The sequence below is a fragment of the Myxine glutinosa genome, chromosome 3 (genome assembly GCF_964187855.1).
Source record: "Myxine glutinosa chromosome 3, kmMyxGlut1.1, whole genome shotgun sequence".
Classification (NCBI taxonomy): domain Eukaryota; kingdom Metazoa; phylum Chordata; class Myxini; order Myxiniformes; family Myxinidae; genus Myxine; species Myxine glutinosa.
In genome coordinates, this window is record NC_136263.1 from 92,822,865 (window position 1) to 92,844,261 (window position 21,397).

General features: G+C 50.1%; 1 protein-coding gene across 2 annotated transcripts in view; it reads left to right on the top strand.

The window, feature by feature from the left end:
- The first annotated feature begins 16,225 nt into the window (after positions 1-16,225).
- AATK (apoptosis associated tyrosine kinase) overlaps positions 16,226-21,397 on the top strand; it is a 293,143-nt gene continuing 287,971 nt past the window's right edge. The window contains exon 1 of one of the 2 annotated variants that reach the window (XM_068110486.2): positions 16,226-16,507. In XM_068110486.2, the coding sequence (XP_067966587.2) occupies positions 16,402-16,507 (106 nt within the window). In that variant the 5' untranslated portion in view covers positions 16,226-16,401. The remainder of the gene's footprint in view (positions 16,508-21,397) is intronic. The other variant, XM_078774271.1, reaches the window with a different exon arrangement.

The window sequence follows — 21,397 nt, forward strand, 5'->3', positions numbered from 1 at the left end:
TCCCTGGACGTGGCCAGAAGAGAAAACTTGGTTGAAGATTGCAGCGAAGGATTGTTCGAATGATGGAGAAAGCACTTCAATCGACTGCCAAACAGATTCAAGCTGACCTTCAGACACAAGGTATGACAGCAACTCCCACCATCCGTCGCCAACTCAATGAAAGTGAGTTCGATGGTAGGAGACCCCATAGGACCCAACTGCTGAGAGAGAGACATAAGATAGCCTGACTGGAGTTTGCCAAAACACACCAGAAATACCAAAATCCTTCTGGGAGAATGTCCTGTGGAAAGATGAAACCAAATTAGAGCCATTATGTAAAGCACATAATCTCTATGTTTACAGAAAACAAAATGAAGCCTTCAAAGAAAAGAACCCCTGTCAAACATGGAGGAGGTTCAGTGATGTTTTCGGGTAGCTGTGCTGCCTCTGGCACTGGGTGCCTTGAATGTGAGCATGTCATCATGATATCAGGAGATTACCAAGGCATTTTGGAGTACAATGTTCAATCGAGTGTCAGAAATCTGGGCCTCCATCGATTGTCATGGAACTTGCAGCAGGACAATGACCCCAAATACACGTCTAAAAGCACCCAATAATGGTTCAAGACAAAATGCTGGACCGTTCTGAAGTGGCCAGCAATGAGTCCAGATCTAAATCCCATTGACCACTTGTGGGGAGATCTGAAAACAGCGGTTGGGAGAAGGCACCCTTCAAATCTGGGAGAAATGGAGCAGTTTGCACAAGAAGAGGGGGCCAAACTGCCAGTAGAGAGGTGTAGGAAGCTCATTCCTAGCTGTAGGAAGCGCTTGACTGCAGTTATTTTGTCCAAAGGCTGTGCTACCAAATATTAAGTCGAGGGTGTCAATAATTTTGTTATTGCCATTTCTTCTTATTTTCTGATTTAAAAGGATATATTAAGTTGTGAATCAAAAACAAAGGGTCTGTAATATTAACAATGAAATACAGAATTGTGGACACCAAATACTTGCCAATTTCAACTTATTTTTTAGAGAATATTGTGAGTTATTAGAAAAAAGTGTAAGGGTTTCAATATTTTTGGCCACGACTGTATATGTATATATAAACTACATGACCAAAAGTATGTGGACACCCGAACATCACACCAATTTGTGCTCGTCGAACATCTCATTCCAAAATCATGGGCATTAATATGGAGTTTGTCCCCGCTTTGCTGCTATAAGAGCCTCCACTCTTCTGGGAAGACTTTCCACTAGATGTTGATACATTGCTGTGGGGATTTGCTTCTATTCAGCCACAAGAGCATTAGTGAGGTCGGGCACTCATGTTGGGTGATTAGGCCTGGCTCGCAGTCGTCAATCCAGTTCCAATTCATTGCAGTCGGCATTCCAAGGTGTACATTGGGGTTGAGGTCAGGGCTTTGTGCAGGCCAGTGAAGTTCTTCCACACCGATCTCGACAAACCATTTCTGTATGGACTTCGCTTTGTGCACGAGCGCATTGTCATGCTGAAACAGGAAAAGGCCTTCCCCAAACTATTGCCACAAATTTGGAAGCACACAATCGGCTAGAATGTCATTGTATGCTGTAGTATTAGGATTTCCCTTCACTGGAACTAAGGGGCCTCGCCCGAACCATCAAAAACAGCTCCAGACCATTATTTCCCCTCCACCAAATTTACATTTGGCACTATGCATTCGGGCAGGTAGCGTTCTCCTGGCATCCGCCAAACCCACATTCATCCGTCGGACTGCCAGATGGTAAAGTGTGATTCATCACTCCAGAGAACGCGTTTCCATTGCTCCAGAGTCAAATGACGGCGAGATTTACACCACTCCAGCTGATGCTTAGCATTGCGCATGGTGATCCTAGGCTTGTCTGCGGCTGCTCAGCAATGGAAACCCATTTCATGAAGCTCCCGGCGAACAGTTATTGTGCTGATGTTGCTTAAAGAGGCAGTTTGGAACTCGGTATTGAGTGTTGCAACTGAGGAGAGACGATATTTACACGCTATGCGCTTTAGCACTCGGCGGTCTCGTTCTGTGAGCTTGTGTGGCCTACTACTTTGCGGCTGAGCTGTTGTTGCTCCGAGACGTTTCCACTTCGCAATAACAGCACATACAGTTGACCGGGGCAGCTACAGAAGGGCAGGAATGATTTGTTGTTGGAAAGGTAGCAAAAAGGTAACTGATTTGTTGGAAAGGTAGCATCCGATGACGGTGCCACGTTGAAAGTCACTGAGCTCTTTCGTATGTCCCTTTCTACTGCCAATGTTTGTCTATGGAGATTGCATGTCTGTGTGCTTGATATTATACACCTGTCAGCAATGGGTGTGGCTGAAACAGCCGAATCCCATAATTAGAAGGGGTGTCCGCATATTTTTGGCCATGTAGTGTATGTATGTATATGTACATATATATGTATGCACTGTATATATATATATATATATATATATATATATATATATATTGTTGTGGATATGAGAATTGTGTTTTTTTATTGTGTAGTACATTGTAAAATATCACCCTCCTTCCTCCAGTTGTGTATAAAGGTCAAAGTGCGTCCGTAATTAGGTCATAAGCAATCACGTTAGCCAATCATAGATTTCCTCCTTGTTGGTAGTTTATTTCCTTATTCTATGTAGGTTAAGGCTGTGTCTTCCATTAATTGACACTCCATTGCACCGAATTCAAATAGATAGATCCCCTTTCATTCCCATTCCCAAAGCCTCTACTGCCAACTGCATTTGCCGCCATTACGGCGTGGTCAGCTCGGGGAAGAAGGGCGTGCCCGCCCATCGTCATCAAGGGTGGAGCCAGAGAGCCCGTGCCCACCAATCAGGGCCGAGGCGAGCTCACCGATGGGCGTGTCCTGGAGGCCGGCGGCTTGATCGCCTGAGGCGTTATATAAGTGCGCGCGGAAGCCTTTGAGATAAGTTCCAAGAAAGAGTTGCGCCAGGGACGGCAGATGAGTTCGGAGTTCTAAGAGTTGCGCCAGAGACGGCAGATGAGTGGAGACGAGCCCACGGAGAGAGAAGGGAGACGCGTCCTGAGGTGAGCCAGAGAAGCAGTTTTGGCTCCACCAGCAGTTTGGCTCCACCAGCAGTTTGGCTCCACCAGCAGTTTGGCTCCACCAGCAGTTTGGCTCCACCAGCAGTTTTGGCTCCACCAGCAGCTTTGGCTCCACAAGCAGCGTTGACTCCACCAGGCAGCTTCGACCCGTTACCCCGCGGGAACCAGATTGCGGTGGCATCGGTGGCCGTCGAGGTCCAGCCCGACATCCCTTGCGGGATCAAGCCCGAACCATCTGCCCCAGCTGAACCTTCCCATTCCTCCTTCCAGTCATTCCTGCCTCCATTCCCCAGTCGTGTAAGTGTGAGCATAGTCTGTCTTTTGTCTTGTCCTTGGGTTTCTAAGTAAGACTGTAATAGGTAAGCTAAGTTTCACTGTGTCCTTCTGGTCCGTCCCTCTTTCTGTCTTTATTTTATTATCCTTCCTTCTCCTTGGTTTCTTTTGGTTGTAAATAATAGTAATAAATCCTATTCGTATTTCCTACCTCTTGTCTTCTTCTTCTTCACATCCGTCGTCTTTGTCTTTTCCAAATTGAATATCTGTGGCACGATTTGGCCAACGTTCAGAATCGGGTTAGTCTTGGTAACAGTTCGTGCTGCGGTTGCTAAACACCGCTCGGCAATCAAGTAACATCTTATCCGCGGTACGAACGGGGCTGTGCACCAGCCTTTCCGGAGGCTGCGGTGCAGCTTCAGGGACCACGTCGGTCAGCAATAATCGAGGGGACTAATCCCCCCTCAAAGGGGAACCATAGGCCGACGTTGGGTTCCGTAACAATATATATATATATATATATATACACATTTATGCATACATATACAGCATATACATATATATATATATATATATATATATATATATATATATATATATATATATATATATATATATATATATATATATATATATATACAGTGCATTCAGAAAGTCCACTTGGAGTTTGCATAAAAGCACCCAAAGGACTCTCAGACTGTGAGAAACAATATTCTGTGGTATTTCATGTGTCTTTCCCTGAGGAGAGGCTTCCGTCTGGCCACTCTGCCATAAAGCCCAAATCAGTTAAGTGTTGCAGTTTTGGTTGTCCTTCTGGAAGTTTCTCCCATCTCCACACAGGATCTCTGGAGCTCAGCCAGAGTGACCATCGGGTTCTTGGTCACCTCTATTACCAAGGCCCTTCTCCCCCGAATGCTCAGTTTGGCCGGGCAGACAGCTCTAGGAAGAGTCCAGGTTGTTCCCAACTTCTTCCATTTAAGAATTATGGAGGCCACTGTGCTCTGGGAACCTTCAATGCAGCAGAAATTTTTTTGTAGGCTTCCCCAGTTCTGTGCCTCGACACAATCCTGTCTCTGAGCTCTGCAGGCAGTTCCTTCGACCTCATGGCTTGGTTTTTGCTCTGATATGCATTGTCAGCTGTGAGACCTTATATAGACAGGTGTGTGCCTGTCCAAATCATGGCCAATCAATTGAATTTACCATAGGTGGACTCCAATCAAGGTGAAGAAACATCTCAAAGATGATCAAGAGAAATGGGAGGCACCTGAGCTAAATTTCAAGTGTCATAGCAAAGGGCCTGAATACTTATGTAAATGTGATATTTCAGTTTTTTATTTGTAATAAATTTGCAAAACTTTCTAAAATCCTGTTTTCTCTTTGTCATTATGGGGTATTGAGTGTAGATTGATGAGGGAAAAAATGAATTTAAACGATTTCAGCATAAGGCTGCAACATAACAAAATGTGACAAAAGTGAAGGGGTCTGAATACTTTCTGAATGCACTGTATATATATATACATACATACATACATACATATATATGGGGGGGAGGGTAGTAGGCAATGGAATATAGTAGTCCAGGCAGAATTGTACAGGTAGTGTGCTCTGACTGTCATGAAGAAGAAGAATCCCCATGTTCCATAAGTAGGGAATCCATTAGACCGGATGTCGTGTAAGAGTGTATCTTTGTGCCCATGACGAGGGGTGGGGTTATATTAGTTAGGGATTAAGGGTAATTAATTCCCTGTATGTAAATGGCTTCTGTGAGCTTTTCCTCTGTTCCTTATGCAGCACACACCACACCAGCCATGCACGCTACACCTAAAATAAACATGAAATAAAACCAACCAGAACATGACAATGAACAATAACGCTGGCCCTGCCACATCGCAACATCAAGCAGGCAGTGATTGGTCCGCCATGCCCCGAAGAGCAGTGATTGGTCCGGTATTGTCGAGCGGTAAGAAGGGACCCGCTGATAGGAGCACTCATGGGGATCATCGGATGACGTGAGAGCCTTGCGAATAAAAGAACTGAGTCCCGACATTTTGTTCTCTTGGGTGGGTACAGTCATTACAAGCAGACGTGGATCCATTCACCCTTTTGTGTAGAGACATTGGTGCAGTGCAATCACAGTTATCTCTTGGGTCCTGGCTTTGGTGGTGAGCAGACGTGGACATTTTCTCTCTTGCGCGAGGGACAGATATTGAAAAGGAACAGTCGTATATTACCCTCTTTCAGGGGACATTGGTGTGGTGCTCTCTCGCTTTTGGGTTCTGGCTTTGGTGACGAGCAGCCGCATGTGCATCTCTCTCGACATCTGGATTTCATCGTGGGCGGTCGTGTCCCGGGATTTTGTCTCGTGGTCCCTGGCTTTCATCGGTTTGAGTGACCGCTTTGTCCTTTCCTTGGCTCGTCGATGCCGACTGAGCATCACCTGAGTGCTGTGTGGAGCAGACAGTGAGTGGACGGGCGCGGCCTGCTCGCTTCGCGGTTGGCGGCTAGAGGAGCGAACTGCGCGCCAAGGCCTGTCCCCGTGAACGGACTTCACGCCAAGGCCTGTCCCCATGAACAGACTTCGCGCCAGGGCATGCCATTCCTACGTGGGGATGCGGGACCTTTGCTGGCCCCGGTCGCTTACGGGCGCCAGACGGAGTGCAGGCAAACGCACCTCACAAACACTACACATTGTTTTCACCTTTATTTTTCCCCTTGTGTTGTATACGAGTCTGTATGGAGGGTCCCTCGAATAGGAATTTATTTTACCGTGCATTCTTTTGTTACCGGCATTTCTTTCAATAAAGCCGGTATTTGTACATTTTAATTCCGTGTCGCTTTGCTTTGATTAACAAGGTTGAAGATGTCCAGTGGGGTCTGTGAAGGTAAGAGCTTCGCTACCCCCGCTGCCCTCCCCAGTATAAAGAAGGTCCGCCATTATTTACTTAGCACCTCAGAGTGTAAAGCTTGCTCTGCTATCCGTCCCCAGGGGTGTTCACCCCCGGGAACGCGACAATATATTGTTATGTACAGTGCTTACAGTGCTTACAATGTCTGTGTACAGTGCTTACAGAAAGTCTCCACCCTTTACAAAATTTTCACCTTTTGTTGCCTTAAAGTCTGGAATTAAATTGCATTAAATCAGACTTTTTCCACCATTATTTACACATCATAACCCACAACATCTAAGTGAAAAATATATTCTATGGGGAGAACTTACATCTCAAGGACTGACTTGTCTGAGACCAGGACAACTCAGGTGATGAAACCAACAAAAGGTGCTCATTTTGAGGTCACCTTCAGAGCAATCCCGCTCCAAACTTATTTGCCCTCATCAGGACGAAATACCGTTCAAAAATCTAATCCATGAGTACCATACTGTATATATAATATCAGACACACCACACAGATGTCACTGTTTCTCCAACACAGTCATGGACAAGTTATCTCAATTTGAGTTATGTGACTACACATTTCAGCTGTAGGTTTGCGCCAAACGTAACGCTTTGCATTTTGGCCAAAATGTTTCATCTTGGTTTTGTCAGACCACAAAACAGTTTGGCACATGGCTTCAGAATCTCCAGAGTGGTTTTTTTTGCATTCCTCAAATGGGACTCAAGGTGGGCTGTTTTTGAGTAATGACTTCTTTCTTGCCACCCTACCATACAGGACAGGCTTGTGGAGTGGTTGGGATATTGTTGTCACATGCACACATTGAACAGTCTTTGCCATAAAGGCCTGCAGCTCTTTAAAAGTTTCCCTTGCCTTCTTGGTGGCCTCTCTGATCAGTCTCCTCCTTGCTTGGTTCATCCAACTTGGAGGGACGGCCTGATATAGGCAGGGTATTGGTGGTGCCATACGTCTTCCACTTCTTAACGATTGTCTTAACTGTGCTGCATCGGATATTCACAGCTTTTTAAATATTTTTATACCCATCCCCCTAATCTGTACCTTTCCACAACGTTATCCCAGAGGTCATTTGAAAGCTCCTTGGTGCTCATTGTTGAGTCTTTCCTGTAAAATGCACTATACACCAGCTGATTTTATTCGGAAATAATCAGAATCGCTGCAATTTAACACCGCTGGAGGCCAATTAACTTGGTGTGTGATTTTGAAGGTGAATGGTTACACCTGAGCTAATTTACAATTGCTATTATAATGGGGGGTGGTCATTTATCCAATGAAGATATTCTAGTTTTGTATTTTTATTAATTTTCTGAAATTTGTAGAATTTGTTTTTCACTTGGAAGGATTCGGTTAGGATGTGTAATTAAGGGTGGAAAATGTTTGATTTAATTCATTTTCATTCCAGGCTATAAGGCAACAAAAGGTGAAAAATTTGTAAGGGGGTGTAGACTTTCTAAAGGCACTGCATATACGTAATGTGTGTGTGTGTGTGTGTATATATATGTATATATATATATATATATATATATATATATATATATTATAATAGCCGTAGATGATTCTGTCTGTCTGTGTGTTGGGTGTCTGTCCGGGGTGTGGCTTACTCGGTTTGCAGGGTAGCTCCACCCATAGCTCCACCCATTCTGGGAGTGGCTTCATATAATTATAAACAAATATCCACCATTTTATTAACTCGCATAGCTTTGAGGCCTGTTTTGCAGGCCCGTGGTGTCTTGCTCTCTCTCCCAGTTTTATTTCAAATCAAATTCGATATATCATTTCATTTTTCACAGTCGCTAACATAGTTTTAGACTCGGTTGAAAAAAAACGGGAAGAAAATCCAATGAAAGTTGGCGTTTATAGAACGAAATGAATTTTCAAACGCCTGTAACTTCAAGGCCATTGAGTCTCTCTCACGCCTTTATCTCCAATCTAACTCACCATATGATTTCATTTTTATCGATGGTTTCAGACTCGGTGTCAGCAATAAACCAAGAATTGAGAACATTTCACACACGCGGGAAAATGCAGAGATATATTTTTTAAAATCGCACATGGTGTATCATACACCGCCCAACATGACACCGACGGCAACGTGTCAATATACGTATATTAAAAATTCGCTTTTCCTTTTCCGTGAAGATATATTACTTTTTCGTTTGATGACAGTCGTCACAAAAACGTCAACAATGATGCCGACATATATTTCTTCGTTTTTATTTCATTCAACATTATTAGCCGGAAGTAAAATATGTTTCAGGAAATTACCGAGAGATATTTCTTCGTTTTTTTTATTAGTTATGTGCGCATACACTTTAAATAGGTTTATTTGAAATCTTTAATTTTCCACAAACATTCCACACACGCGAGAAAATGCAGAGATATATTTTTTAAAAACGCATCATGGTGTATCATACACCGCCCAACATGTCACCAACGGCAACGTGTCGATGATATATATTTAAAATTCGCTTTTGCTTTTCCGTTAAGATATATTACTTTTTCGTTTGATGACAGTCGTCACAAAAACGTCAACAATGATGCCGACATATATTTCTTCGTTCTTATTTCATTCAACATTCTTAGCCGGAAGTAAAATATGTTTCAGGAAATTACCGAGAGATATTTCTTCGTTTTTTAAAATTAGTTATGTGCGAATACACTTTAAATAGGTTTATTTGAAATCTTTAATTTTCCACAATATAATTTACTTGCCATTTATCATTTGATGATTACGAGACACTTCCTTTTGAGGATCGTGAGTCGTGACAATTCATGCGCTGCGTGGAAACTTCTATTTCCAAAATGAATGAGACGATCGATGAAGAACGCAGACTTGAACAGGATGTAGCAAGAAAACGAATGAGACGGGCGAACGAGTCCGTCGGCGTCGACGAACGTCAATGCAAACTTGCGGGGTCACCCGTGGGAATCCCACGGGCATGGATGTGTGTGACATTTCGACATATTGAGTTAGATGCTGCACATTCATTTTTACAAAATGGTTACTGGCAAGTCATCAGATCCAGAAATGGTGTAATGAACACAATTTATTTACGCGCAAGCAAGAAAGCAAGACGGCCCGATTTCCGATTCCGATGGGCCGACGGGCGAGACGGGCGAGACGGGCCGACGGGCGAGACGGGCCGATTTGGAGCAAGAAAAAGAATGAGACGGGAGAAAAACGAGAGAAACGAGACGGGGAAAGCCGATTGGAGAGGCGAGTGAGGAGCGATTGGAGAGGCGAGTGAGGAGCGATTGGAGAGGCGAGTGAGGAGCGATTGGAGAGGCGAGTGAGGAGCGATTGGAGAGGCGAGTGAGGCACGATTGGAGAGGCGTGTGAGGCGCGATTGGAGAGGCGTGTGAGGGATTGGAGAGGAGAGGCGTGTGAGGGATTGGAGAGGAGAGGAGTGTGAGGGATTGGAGAGGTGAGGGATTGGAAAGGAGAGGAATGTGAGGGATTGGAGAGGAGAGGAGTGCTAGGTGGAGAGAGGAGAGTGTCAGGTGGAGACAGGAGAGTGTCAGGTGGAGAGGCGTGAGGGGTCACATATTATGTGAAATAAATAAATTGTGTTCATTACACCATTTCTGGATCTGATGACTTGCCAGTAACCATTTTGTAAAAATGAATGTGCAGCATCTAACTCAATATGTCGAAATGTCACACACATCCATGCCCGTGGGATTCCCACGGGTGACCCCGCTAGTATATATATATATATATATATATATATATATATATATATATATATATATATATATATATATATATATATATATATATATATATATATATATATATATATATATATATATATATAATCAAAGCGTTTGGGGCATTCAAAACACTCCTCCAATGTCCAATGTAAAAAAACATCCTGCGCATGCGCAGACCATAGCATCGCCTCTGACCCGGAGGCTTCGGCCTGGCCTCACAATTGCAGAAATATTTTTGCTGGTCATTGGTTAAACATCAAATCGGAACCGCCTATCCGGATTTCGGCCTTATTTGCCCTCATCAGGTCGAAATACCGTTCAAAAATCGAATCAATGAGTACCATACTGTATGTATAATATCAGACACATCCACACAGATGTCACTGTTTCTCCAACACAGCTACACATGGACAAGTTATCTCAATTTGAGTTCTGTGTCTGTAAGTGATGGATTCGAGAAAGTTTGCATTGCTATTTTACCTTAAATATTGCAAAATATGCATCTCGCACAGGATTATATTGAAGGAACTGCGCTCCAACGCGAGTCGAAAGAATTGACGCGACCAAAGACGGAATTCGTCCGAGTTGCTTTATTGAAACAAAACAGCTCAGGTATTCTGACCAGCCCGTTTTTCGGGCAACAATATATATACACATTTATGTCGGGAAGTTTGCCCGGCAAAAGCTATACCGGGCATGCCCGGGTATCAAGGGCGAGCCTTGGAAAGGCGAGTCTGGACCTGCCCGGGCGTGTTTGGCTGCGGCCTGGCAAGTCGAGGCTGGGCGTGCCCGGGCGCTCTGGGCGAGCACTGGAGAGGCGATAGCGGGCATGCCCGGACGCTCTGGGCGAGCCCTGGAAAGGCGATAGCGGGCATGCCCGGACGCTCTGGGCGAGCCCTGGAAAGGCGATAGCGGGCATGCCCGGACGCTCTGGGCGAGCCCTGGAAAGGCGATAGCGGGCATGCCCGGACGCTCTGGGCGAGCCCTGGAAAGGCGAGAGCGGGCATGCCCGGGAAAGACGAGACCGGGCGTGCCCGGGAGGTTCGGGCGTGCCCGGGAACAGTGAGTCCGGGCATGCCCGGGAGAGGCGCGTCTGGCCGTGTTCTGGCCGGTGCAAGGCGATTATGTACATCCAGCGGTAACCGCTACACACGCCCCTCCAGAATCGACCTGCACCGGCAGGGTCAATTTAAGGGGGGTCCGGATGACCCGGCCGAAGCGACCCCTGGAGGGTCATGGGGAGGGGTCTGACGTGGTGGTGGGTGGTCGAGTGGGGGGAACTGTGGACGGGGGGCGGCCTCGCCGCGGAGGAAGGGCCAACCGTGGTGGTTGGTCGACGTCCATGTGCGCCGGTTTGAGGCGGTCCACAGAAATCCGGTCCGGCCGGCCGCCGAAGTCGACGATGAAAGACTTGTCGCCCCGTCGCAGGACCCGGAAGGGCCCGTCGTACGGCGGCCGGAGTGGCCCCCGGTGCGCGTCATGACGCACAAAGACGTACTCCGCTGTGCGAAGCGCCGGGGGGACGTAGGACTGGGGGCCACCGTGGCGGGACGTCGGCACGGGGGCAAATCGTCGGGCGGCCTCCTGGAGGTCCGAGCGCTCGCGAGCGGCGGACCAGGGACTGGTAGCGTCAGGCACGTATTCGCCCGGGACGCGGAGTGGCTGGCCGTAGACGAGCTCGGCGGCGGACGCCTGGAGGTCTTCCTTGGGGGCCGTGCGAAGGCCCAAAAGGACCCACGGCAGCCGGTCGGCCCAACCGTCGTCCTGAAGGCCGGCCATGAGTGCGGCCTTCATGGAGCGGTGAAACCGCTCGCACAACCCATTGGCTTGGGGGTGGTAGGCCGTGGTGCGGTGCAGCGTGACCCCCAACGAACGGGCGACCGCGCCCCAAAGCTCAGACATGAACTGTGGGCCGCGGTCGGACGAGATGTCTGCTGGTGCGCCGAAGCGCGCGACCCAGGTGGCGATGAACGCCTGCGCCACGTCGGCGGTGGTGGTGGAGGTGAGGGGCACGGCCTCCGGCCACCTGGTGGTCCTGTCCACCATGGTGAGCAGGTGGGTGAACCCCCGCGAGGGGGGCAGGGGACCCACCAGGTCCACGTGGACGTGGTCGAAACGCCGTTCAGGCACGGCGAAAGGTGCCAGCGGGGCCTGGGTGTGGCGGTGGACCTTGGCTCGCTGGCAGGCCGTGCAGGCGTTGGCCCAGTCGCGGATGTTTCGTCGAAGGCCGTGCCAGACGAAACGCGCCGACACCAGCTTCTGAGAAGCTTTCCGGCCCGGGTGAGAAAGGCCGTGGATGGAGGCGAAGATGCGGCGCTGCCAGGAAACAGGCACGATGGGGCGAGGCTGGCCCTGGGAGACGTCGCAGAGCAGGACGGTGCCCGCGAAGGGGATGTCGGCCAGGCGGAGGCCCGTGTCCGCCACGCGGAGTGCCTGCACCGAGGCGTCGGTGGTCTGGTCGGCCGCCATGAGCGTGAAGTCCACGCCGAGGTGGACCGCGTTCGCGCTGGCCCGCGAAAGGCAGTCGGCCACGGCGTTGTCTTTGCCGGCGACGTGCTGGATGTCCGTGGTGAACTCCGACACGGCGGAGAGGTGGCGCTGCTGGCGGGCCGACCACGGCTCCGTGACCTTAGCCATTGCGTAGACCAACGGCTTGTGGTCGACGAAAGCCGTGAACGGGCGGCCCTCCAGGAGGTGTCGGAAATGGCGAACGGCCAGGAATAGCCCGAGCAGCTCGCGGTCGAACGTGCTGTAGTTTAACTCGTTCGGCCAGAGTTGCCGGCTGAAAAAAGCGAGTGGCTGCCAAACCCCGTCCACCCATTGCTCATGGACGGCGCCCACCGCGTAGTTGGAGGCGTCCGTAGTGAGGGCGATGGGCGCGTTGAGCACCGGGTGAGCCAGCAGCGTTGCGTCGGCGAGGGCCCGTTTGGCACTGGCGAAGGCCGCGTCCATGGCCGCGGACCAAACAATGTCATGCTTGGCCGGCTTGCCCCGGAGGGCCTCGTAAAGGGGCCGCATGAGCTGAGCAGCGCGGGCACGAATCGGTGATAAAAATTCACCATGCCGAGGAACTCTTGGAGGGCCTTGATGGAACGGGGACGCAGGAACGTGGTGATGGCCTCGACCTTGGTCGGCAGCGGCACGGCCCCGGTCTTGGTGATGCGGTGGCCCAAAAAGTCAACGGTCGTCGCGCCGAAGTGGCATTTGACCGGGTTGACAATTAAGCCGTGCTCGCTGAGGCGACCGAACAGTGTTCGGAGGTGGAGGAGGTGCTCGGCGCGGGACGTGCTGGCGACGAGGATGTCGTCCAGATAGACGAAAAGAAACGGCAGGTCGCGCAGCACGCCGTCCATCAAGCGCTGGAACGCCTGGGCCGCGTTCTTGAGGCCAAACGGCATCCGCAAAAATTCGAACAGGCCGAACGGCGTGATGACGGCCGTCTTCGGGACGTCGGCCGCCCGGACAGGTACCTGGTGGTAGCCCCGTATCAGGTCAATTTTCGAAAAGATGACCCGTCCCGCCAAACGGGCGGAAAAGTCCTGAATATGCGGGATCGGGTACCTGTCGGGGGTGGTAGCGTCATTGAGACGGCGGTAGTCGCCACACGGGCGCCATCCACCCCCCGGCTTTGGCACGATGTGCAGTGGCGAGGCCCACGCGCTATCGGAGCGCCGCACGATGCCGAGGTGCTCCAACGCGTCGAATTCGGCCTTTGCCACGGCGAGCTTGGCTGGGTCGAGGCGGTGGGCCCTGGCGTAGACCGGCGGGCCCGTAGTGGGTATGTGGTGCTCGATCCCGTGCCGCACCGCGACGGCCGAAAACGTCGGCCGCGTGAGGGCCGGGAATTCCACGAGCAGGCGTGCGAACTCGTTCGTTGCCGGGAGGGCGCACGCCAGTTTGGTCGGCGCGGAGCTGCTCATTGTGCACGCCAGGGAGCTGAAGGTCTCGGCGTGGACAAGGCGACGTCGTTTGACGTTGACCAGCAGCCCGTGCGCGCAGAGGAAGTCGGCGCCCAGCAAAGCCATGGGGACGCTGGCGGTAACAAAAGTCCATTGAAAGCGCTGGCTGCCGAAGCAGAGGGTGACGACGCGTGGGCCGAAAGTGCGTATGGTCGAGCCATTAGCAGCGACCAAAGAGGGGCCGCAAACTGCGTCCAGCCTGTCCTGCTCGGAGGCAGGTATGACGCTCAGTTGGGCGCCGGTGTCGCACAGGAAACGCCGTCCAGACGCTTTGTCCCGAATAAACAGCAAGTTGCCCGAGTGGCCGGCGCTCATGGCTAGGAATGAACGCCGGCCCGGCCGTTTCCCGACCTGCCGAAAGTGCACGGGGGCCGGCACGTCCGAGCATTGTGTCCGAACCTGGCGTGGTAATAACACCACGCCCGGTCAGATGGAGGCCCCGGCCGTCGTGTCGGAAGCGGGCGGTGCGGCGTGGCGGCCGCCAGTTGCACCGGCAGTTCGGCCTCCAACCGCGCAGGGCGCTCGGGCGTCGTGGGCGTCGCCTCGGACGGCGGCGGGCTCCAGGTAACCGCGCCGATGTGCTGGCCCGCCGAGGAGATCTTATCGGCTTCCCTGGCGAGGGCGCGGGAAGCCGTGATCAACGTGCCAGCCAGGGCGAGGCGTACCGGGTTAGGCAGCTGACGGAGGAACAGCTCCCGGAACAGGAATGCCGGAGAGTGCTCGCCGAGCAACGAGAGCATATAGTCCATGCGCTCGGACGGGCGCGTGTCGCCGAGCTCGGGCAGGTCAAGCAGGCGCCGTGCGCATGCTGCCGGTGAGAGGGCGAAAGCGCCGAGGAGGAGCGTCTTCAGCGCGTCGTATTTGTCAGCAGCCGGCGGGTGCTGGAGGAGGCTCAAGGCGCGGGCCGCGGTGGCGGGACCGAGCGCCGCCACAACATGGTGGAAGCGGGTGTCGTCCGCGGTGATGCCTCGCAGGGCGAACTGGGAGTCCGCCTGGGCGAACCAAACAGCCGCGTGAGCCTCCCAGAAGGTAGGCAGTTTAAGCGTCACTGCCGTATCCATGTCGGTAGGTCACCAATGAAGGAACTGCGCTCCAACGCGAGTCGAAAGAATTGACGCGACCAAAGACGGAATTCGTCCGAGTTGCTTTATTGAAACAAAACAGCTCAGGTATTCTGACCAGCCCGTTTTTCGGGCAACAATATATATACACATTTATGTCGGGAAGTTTGCCCGGCAAAAGCTATACCGGGCATGCCCGGGTATCAAGGGCGAGCCTTGGAAAGGCGAGTCTGGACCTGCCCGGGCGTGTTTGGCTGCGGCCTGGCAAGTCGAGGCTGGGCGTGCCCGGGCGCTCTGGGCGAGCACTGGAAAGGCGATAGCGGGCATGCCCGGACGCTCTGGGCGAGCCCTGGAAAGGCGATAGCGGGCATGCCCGGACGCTCTGGGCGAGCCCTGGAAAGGCGATAGCGGGCATGCCCGGACGCTCTGGGCGAGCCCTGGAAAGGCGATAGCGGGCATGCCCGGACGCTCTGGGCGAGCCCTGGAAAGGCAAGAGCGGGCATGCCCGGGAAAGACGAGACCGGGCGTGCCCGGGAGGTTCGGGCGTGCCCGGGAACAGTGAGTCCGGGCATGCCCGGGAGAGGCGCGTCTGGCCGTGTTCTGGCCGGTGCAAGGCGATTATGTACATCCAGCGGTAACCGCTACAATATCACATTATTGTACTTGTAGTTATTACCCCATATTATATGCATATATCGATGAAGTGAGTTCACCCTTTGTCGATACCATGGGTTAAATTTAGCTTATTTCTAGCCAGGTGCACAATCCACTGTCAGCTTCGATTCGTACGTTGATGTGCAATGCCAATACAGGTGTGATCGGTTTCAGAAGATGCTTTGGGGACTCGTCCTCCTGAAACGCTCCGCGGTGATCCTCGATTTCAGATCTTCCAATTTGCAAGGGAAATGACGCTTTGTGCAGGTAATAAATTATTAGTGTTTTGGGTGAGATATCTTCGTGTGTGTATAATTATATATTCGATTATAATATTTATTTATTTATGTATTTATATATTGATAATCCTTGATTGGAGGTGCGGCAAAGATATATTAGATGGCGATCGCATGATTCAGGATGTTTCCTCCTAACTTGACGTTGCTCCGGATTTTCTCGGCCATTCTCACGGTGTTGTATCCTCGGTCCACGCAACGCTGCCTTCACCCTCCCCTCTTCTCATCCGCGCTTTCCCATTCTCCTCGATCGCCCATCACCCCCTCCCTTTGTTCCTTTGCTATCCCGCTCCATCCTTAACGCGCTCCTCCGCACCGATGATGCGGCAGCTCGGAGCACCGTGCGGAGACGGCGCGCCGCAGCACGGGCGATGCAACCGAACTGAAGGAGCGGCCATCCCGCGCCGCAGCATCCTTGCGAAGCTTCGCTAGAGCCCGCGACCGGATCCCCGGCCGGAGAGCGGAGGAGCGATCCGCGGCTTGCAGCGATGGCGCGCCGCTCTCCCGCCGTGCGCACGGCCGCGCCATGGGCAGTTGGAGCAGCCATGGCTGCAGGAGTGGCCGTGGGAGCGCCGCTGCCGCTCTTCAATCCCGGTGAGCGCTCGATTACGTTACGTGCGAGTGCGGCCGGTCTCTGGCGATGTGCGGGACGATCGAGAATCGCCAGGGATTGATCGAGGGACCTGAGGATGAGGGACTCATGACGTGACGTACAGCGAGTGACGGCCGTGCAGCGTTCCTTTCACGTCTCCACTGAGTGCAGGCGACCCGTCTCCCGTGCGTTTTCGGCCGTCGCCCGTCGCCGGTACTAATGATGCTCACGGCCGGTGATGAAACCACGTGTCATGACCGCCATGCCAGGGCAAAGATCCATTGCAAAACGATGGGTGCTGCGTTTTCCCAACCAATCCAAGGTCTCATTTCCAAACAGGATTCTTAGTAATCAAATATAAAGAAATGTAATGCAATGCAATTTGATATTCCTGGGATATTTTTGTCAGTGCCACCTGGAGGATCCCGAATGCCAGATGAGGAGGAATCAATCAGATAATGCATTGTAAATAAATAATTATATAGATATATATGGGGTTACATCATTGAGATGGAGGATTTTGTGGTTGTGGTTTTCATGATCTCATTTTGAGGTCACCTTCAGAGCTTTTATTTGCTGCAGCGTTTTATAGCCCAGGAGCGAACGTTTTCTCGCTTCGTTGTGTTATTCCCTTTCATCATCTACTTTTGCCCCCATTCATATTTAAACCATTTAATACGAGGGACACTCCTTTGATGCTGTCACCTGACTTCGTCCTCACTGTATTAAGGCACTGGGTTCAGGAGGGCACAACATGCTCATGATGTCCGCTCCTCATATTGGATTCCACCAATATCGCTGCATCGTATCCACCTGCTTTGCATTTAAGTGTGTGTGTGTGTGTGTGTGTGTGTGTGTGTGTGTGTGTGTGTGTGTGTGTGTGTGTGTGTGTGTGTGTGTGTGTGTGTGTGTGTGGAGGGGAGGGGAAGGGAGGGGAAGGGAGGGTGTTTATTTGCTGGAGCTGGTTCCTCCTTTTCATAAATTACGAACAGGTTGGAGAACTTCGTTTTCATGGACGTACGTGTGTATGTCGACATTAATACATTGTCGGTCTACGTGCGATAAGGTGATGCAGGCATAGTGCACTTACCTTTGAGCTGTCTCGTTCTATTACCGACCCGAATATAAACTCTATGATTGGTGCTTCACAGGTAGTGTTGCATCAAATATCTCTCGGAAGAACATTAAACCGGGTGTACCCTCTGCTAGCAAGATTACATGCTGTCTGTCTTTCAAGAAGAGTAGGTGAGTTATCACCGGCAGCCTGACCAAATTACTTGCCAACGGCTAGGAAAGCAAAGGCAAACATCGCCAAGGAACTGCTTTGGCAGCACCCAAACTTCTTTTGGGTAGGGCATCAATCAGTGATCGGTGATGTGTATTCTGTCTGCTTTTCGAGGCATTTTCCCTTCGCCGCGCAGTTTCTCCCCACTGGGAACAGCTAGGGATCACGTGGTTGGCCCCGCGCGCTCTTGGTGCGTCCTCACCGCATCGACTAATAACACCAGCGTGACTCGACGCTCTCCGCGCGCCTCACCACACGTCGTTTCAGAGGAGTCGGCATCTTTGACCATTTCGGTGTCTTTTGGGTCTTCATGGTGTTTTGGGTCCTCAGGGCCATTTGGGTCTTCAGGGTCTTTTGGATCCTCTGGGCCTTTAAGGGTATTTTGGGTCTTTGATGTGTTTTGGGTCTTCAGGGTCTTTTGGGTCTTCACGGTGTTTTGGGTCTTCGGGGTGTTTTGAGTCTTCGGGATGTTTTGGGTCTTCACGGTGTTTTGGGTCTTCGGGGTGTTTTGGGTCTTCGGAGTGTTTTGGGTCTATGGGGTGTTTTGGGTCTTCAGGGTGTTTTGGGTGTTTTGGGTGTTCAGGGTGTTTTGGGTCTTCGGGGTATTTTGGGTGTTCGGGGTGTTTTAGGTCTTTGGGATCTTTTGGGTTCAGGGTCTTTTGGGTCTTCGGGGTCTTTTGGGTCTTCGGTGTGTTTTGGGTCTTTAGGGTGTTTTGGGTCTTCGGGGTGTATTGGGTCTTCGGGGTGGTTTGGGTCTTTGGGGTGTTTTTGGTATTCGGGGTGTTTTGGGTATTCGGGGTGTTTTGTGTCTTCGAGGTGTTTTGTGTCTTTGGGGTGTTTTGGGTCTTCGGGGTGTTTTGGGTCTTTGGGGTGTTTTGCGTCTTCGGGGTGTTTTGGGTCTTTTGGGTCTTCGGGGTCTTTTGGGTCTTCGGGGTGTTTTGGGTATTCATGGTGTTTTGGGTCTTCGGGGTGTTTTTGGTCTTTGGGATGTTTTGGGTATTCGGGGTGTTTTGGGTTTTCGGGGTGTTTTGGATCTTCGGGGTGTTTTGGGTCTTTGGGGTGTTTTGGATCTTCTGGGTGTTTTGGGTATTCGGGGTATTTTGGGTCTTCGGAGTGTTTTGGGTCTTGGGGGTGTTTTTGGTCTTCGGGGTGTTTTGGGTCTTTGGGGTGTTTTGGGTCTTCGGGGTGTTTTGGGTCTTCGAGGTGTTTTGGGTCTTCGGGGTGTTTTGGGTTTTTGGGTGTTTTGTGTCTTCGGGGTGTTTTGGGTCTTCGGGGCGTTTTGGGTCTTCGGGGTCTTTTGGGTCTTCGGGGCGTTTTGGATCTTCAGGGTCTTTTGGGTCTTCGGGGTGTTTTGGGTTTTCAAGGTCTTTTTGAGCGGGCCTTGAAGGGTATTTTGGGTCTTTGGGGTGTTTTGGGGGTCTTGAGGGTATTTTGGGTCTTCAGTGGTCTTGATGGTCTGAAGTGTCTTGGGGGAATTAAAGGGTTGTCAAAGGTCTGAGGGGTCTCAGCAGTCTTAACGCCATTAAGAGGGTTAATTAAGAGGATGGCAAATTTTTTTGAAGAAGAAGAAGACGTTTTAGTCGCATATAAACATAGCGACATAACGACATAACCATATATCTTTGCTCCATTATAATAAGATGCACACAGTGCTCGCATAGTCGCATGCACCACACGATGCGTTTGGTGTTTTGAGCGATTTTTTTTTTGTGAGGAGCAGTTGTTGCAATGATGTTTTTATTGTTCATTTCCGAAGCAGAACATAACTATATGCTGGCTTTGAAGATGTAAGGTGGGGATTGAAAAACAGGAGGGAAATTCCGACTTAAAATTTTTTTTCTATATTTTTTGATACAAGATGGAAGAACTAGGAAACAAAACAGATCAGGGCACAACATAACAAAGGGAACAGCAGGAGACAGGGGAAGCGCCAACAGCAGGACAGAGGGAGAAAATCGACTGAGACAGATAACCAGGGGATGCAGGTAACGATGAGTGGTGGAGGAGAATGCAAGGGATGAACAAGATGGATACATCAGCAAATTTCTTTGGAGGTTGAGGGTGGTTTAACTGGTTTAGAAAAGATCATGGTTTTGGATGGTGGATGACCTGAGATAGTGGTGAACAGCTGTCTTGAAACCCTAGAGGGAAGAATGGGACTGAACAGACTGGGGAAGTTGGTACTACGGATGAGAGAAAGGATGAACAAATGAGTGCAGGTGAGCAGTGAGCCTGGAATTTGGGGAATTTATCAAGAAGAGGGGTTATTGGCAGACCATGTGCTCCATCCAGAAACCTTGGAGGATCAGAGCCATGAGAGTGCAGAGGGTACAAGACCAACAAGGAGTCGGTATAGGATACAGAGTCCACCAATCTTTACCTTCACCACCGAAGGTGGACGGATGTTGTGTTTTCACCCCTGTTTGTTTGTCTGTTGTCTGTGAGCACGATATCTCAAAAAGTTATGGACGGATTCGGACGAAACGTGATGGGCAGGTTAGGTGTGTGACATGGACGAATCGATTCAATTTTGGTGAAAATCAGGATCTGGATACGAGAATTTTAAAGTGATTTTTCACCATTGAGAAATTGGGCCAAAACAATGTATAACATGATATTTCAAAAAGTTGTGGACGGATTATGACAAAACTCGGTGGATGAGTTTGGTTAGGCGATAAGAACAAGCCGATTAGATTTTGGTTCAGGTCTGAATCCAGATCCGGCCTGTCGGTGGGACACAAAACGTAAACCTTTCAGCCTGCGGAAGTTTATCCGAGTGCTATACTAGTTGTAACTTGTTTCCATGATACTATACCACTACCATGTTACCAGGGCATCCTAAGCAACCATAGGCAAAAGTCATATAATTTTGTACAAATTATAGGGTCATGGAAGATCTTGGTGTCAGAGGGATGAAGTTAATGTAATGGTAATGGGACAGTGAGACAACACGTGTGCCAAACAAAGGGTTTAACAAATAAGAGCAACAAAAAGAAGAGGGAAGGAAACATGGAAACCTGGAAATGAGTGGTAAGGGAAGATAAATGAGGATGAGAAGGATCACACGTAGGGGTGGTGTCTGAACTGAGGTGGTGATGCATTGCCAACTTGAATCCCTGGGGGTGTGGGGAGGTGTACAATTGAACAAACTGATCAAGAAGTTTCCATTAGTTGATGGAGAAATTAGTTGAGGTGAGCAGTAAGCCTAGACTTTTGGTTTTGCAAGGAGAGAATTTCTGGACAAATGGGTACAGTTTGGAGAGACTATGGAGGAATGTAAGGGTAAAATAGACAGGGCATGACCCAACTAGATACAGTAGAAACTAGCACGGCACTCAGCAGAGAGCATACAACCACCAGGTGAACAGTTTACGTTTTGTATCCCAGAGTAGACCTGAAAAAGCACAATACAGAATCACATTTAATCAAAATCATCCGTCCACAACTTTTTCAGATATTCTGCTCGGTATAGTTTTTGGACCTATCTCCCAATGGTGAAGAATCACTTAAAAAATTAAATAATTCTCATATCTGAATCCATATTCAGATCTTCACCAAAATCAAATCGAATCGTCCCTGTCGTACACCCAACCTGTCCACCAAGTCT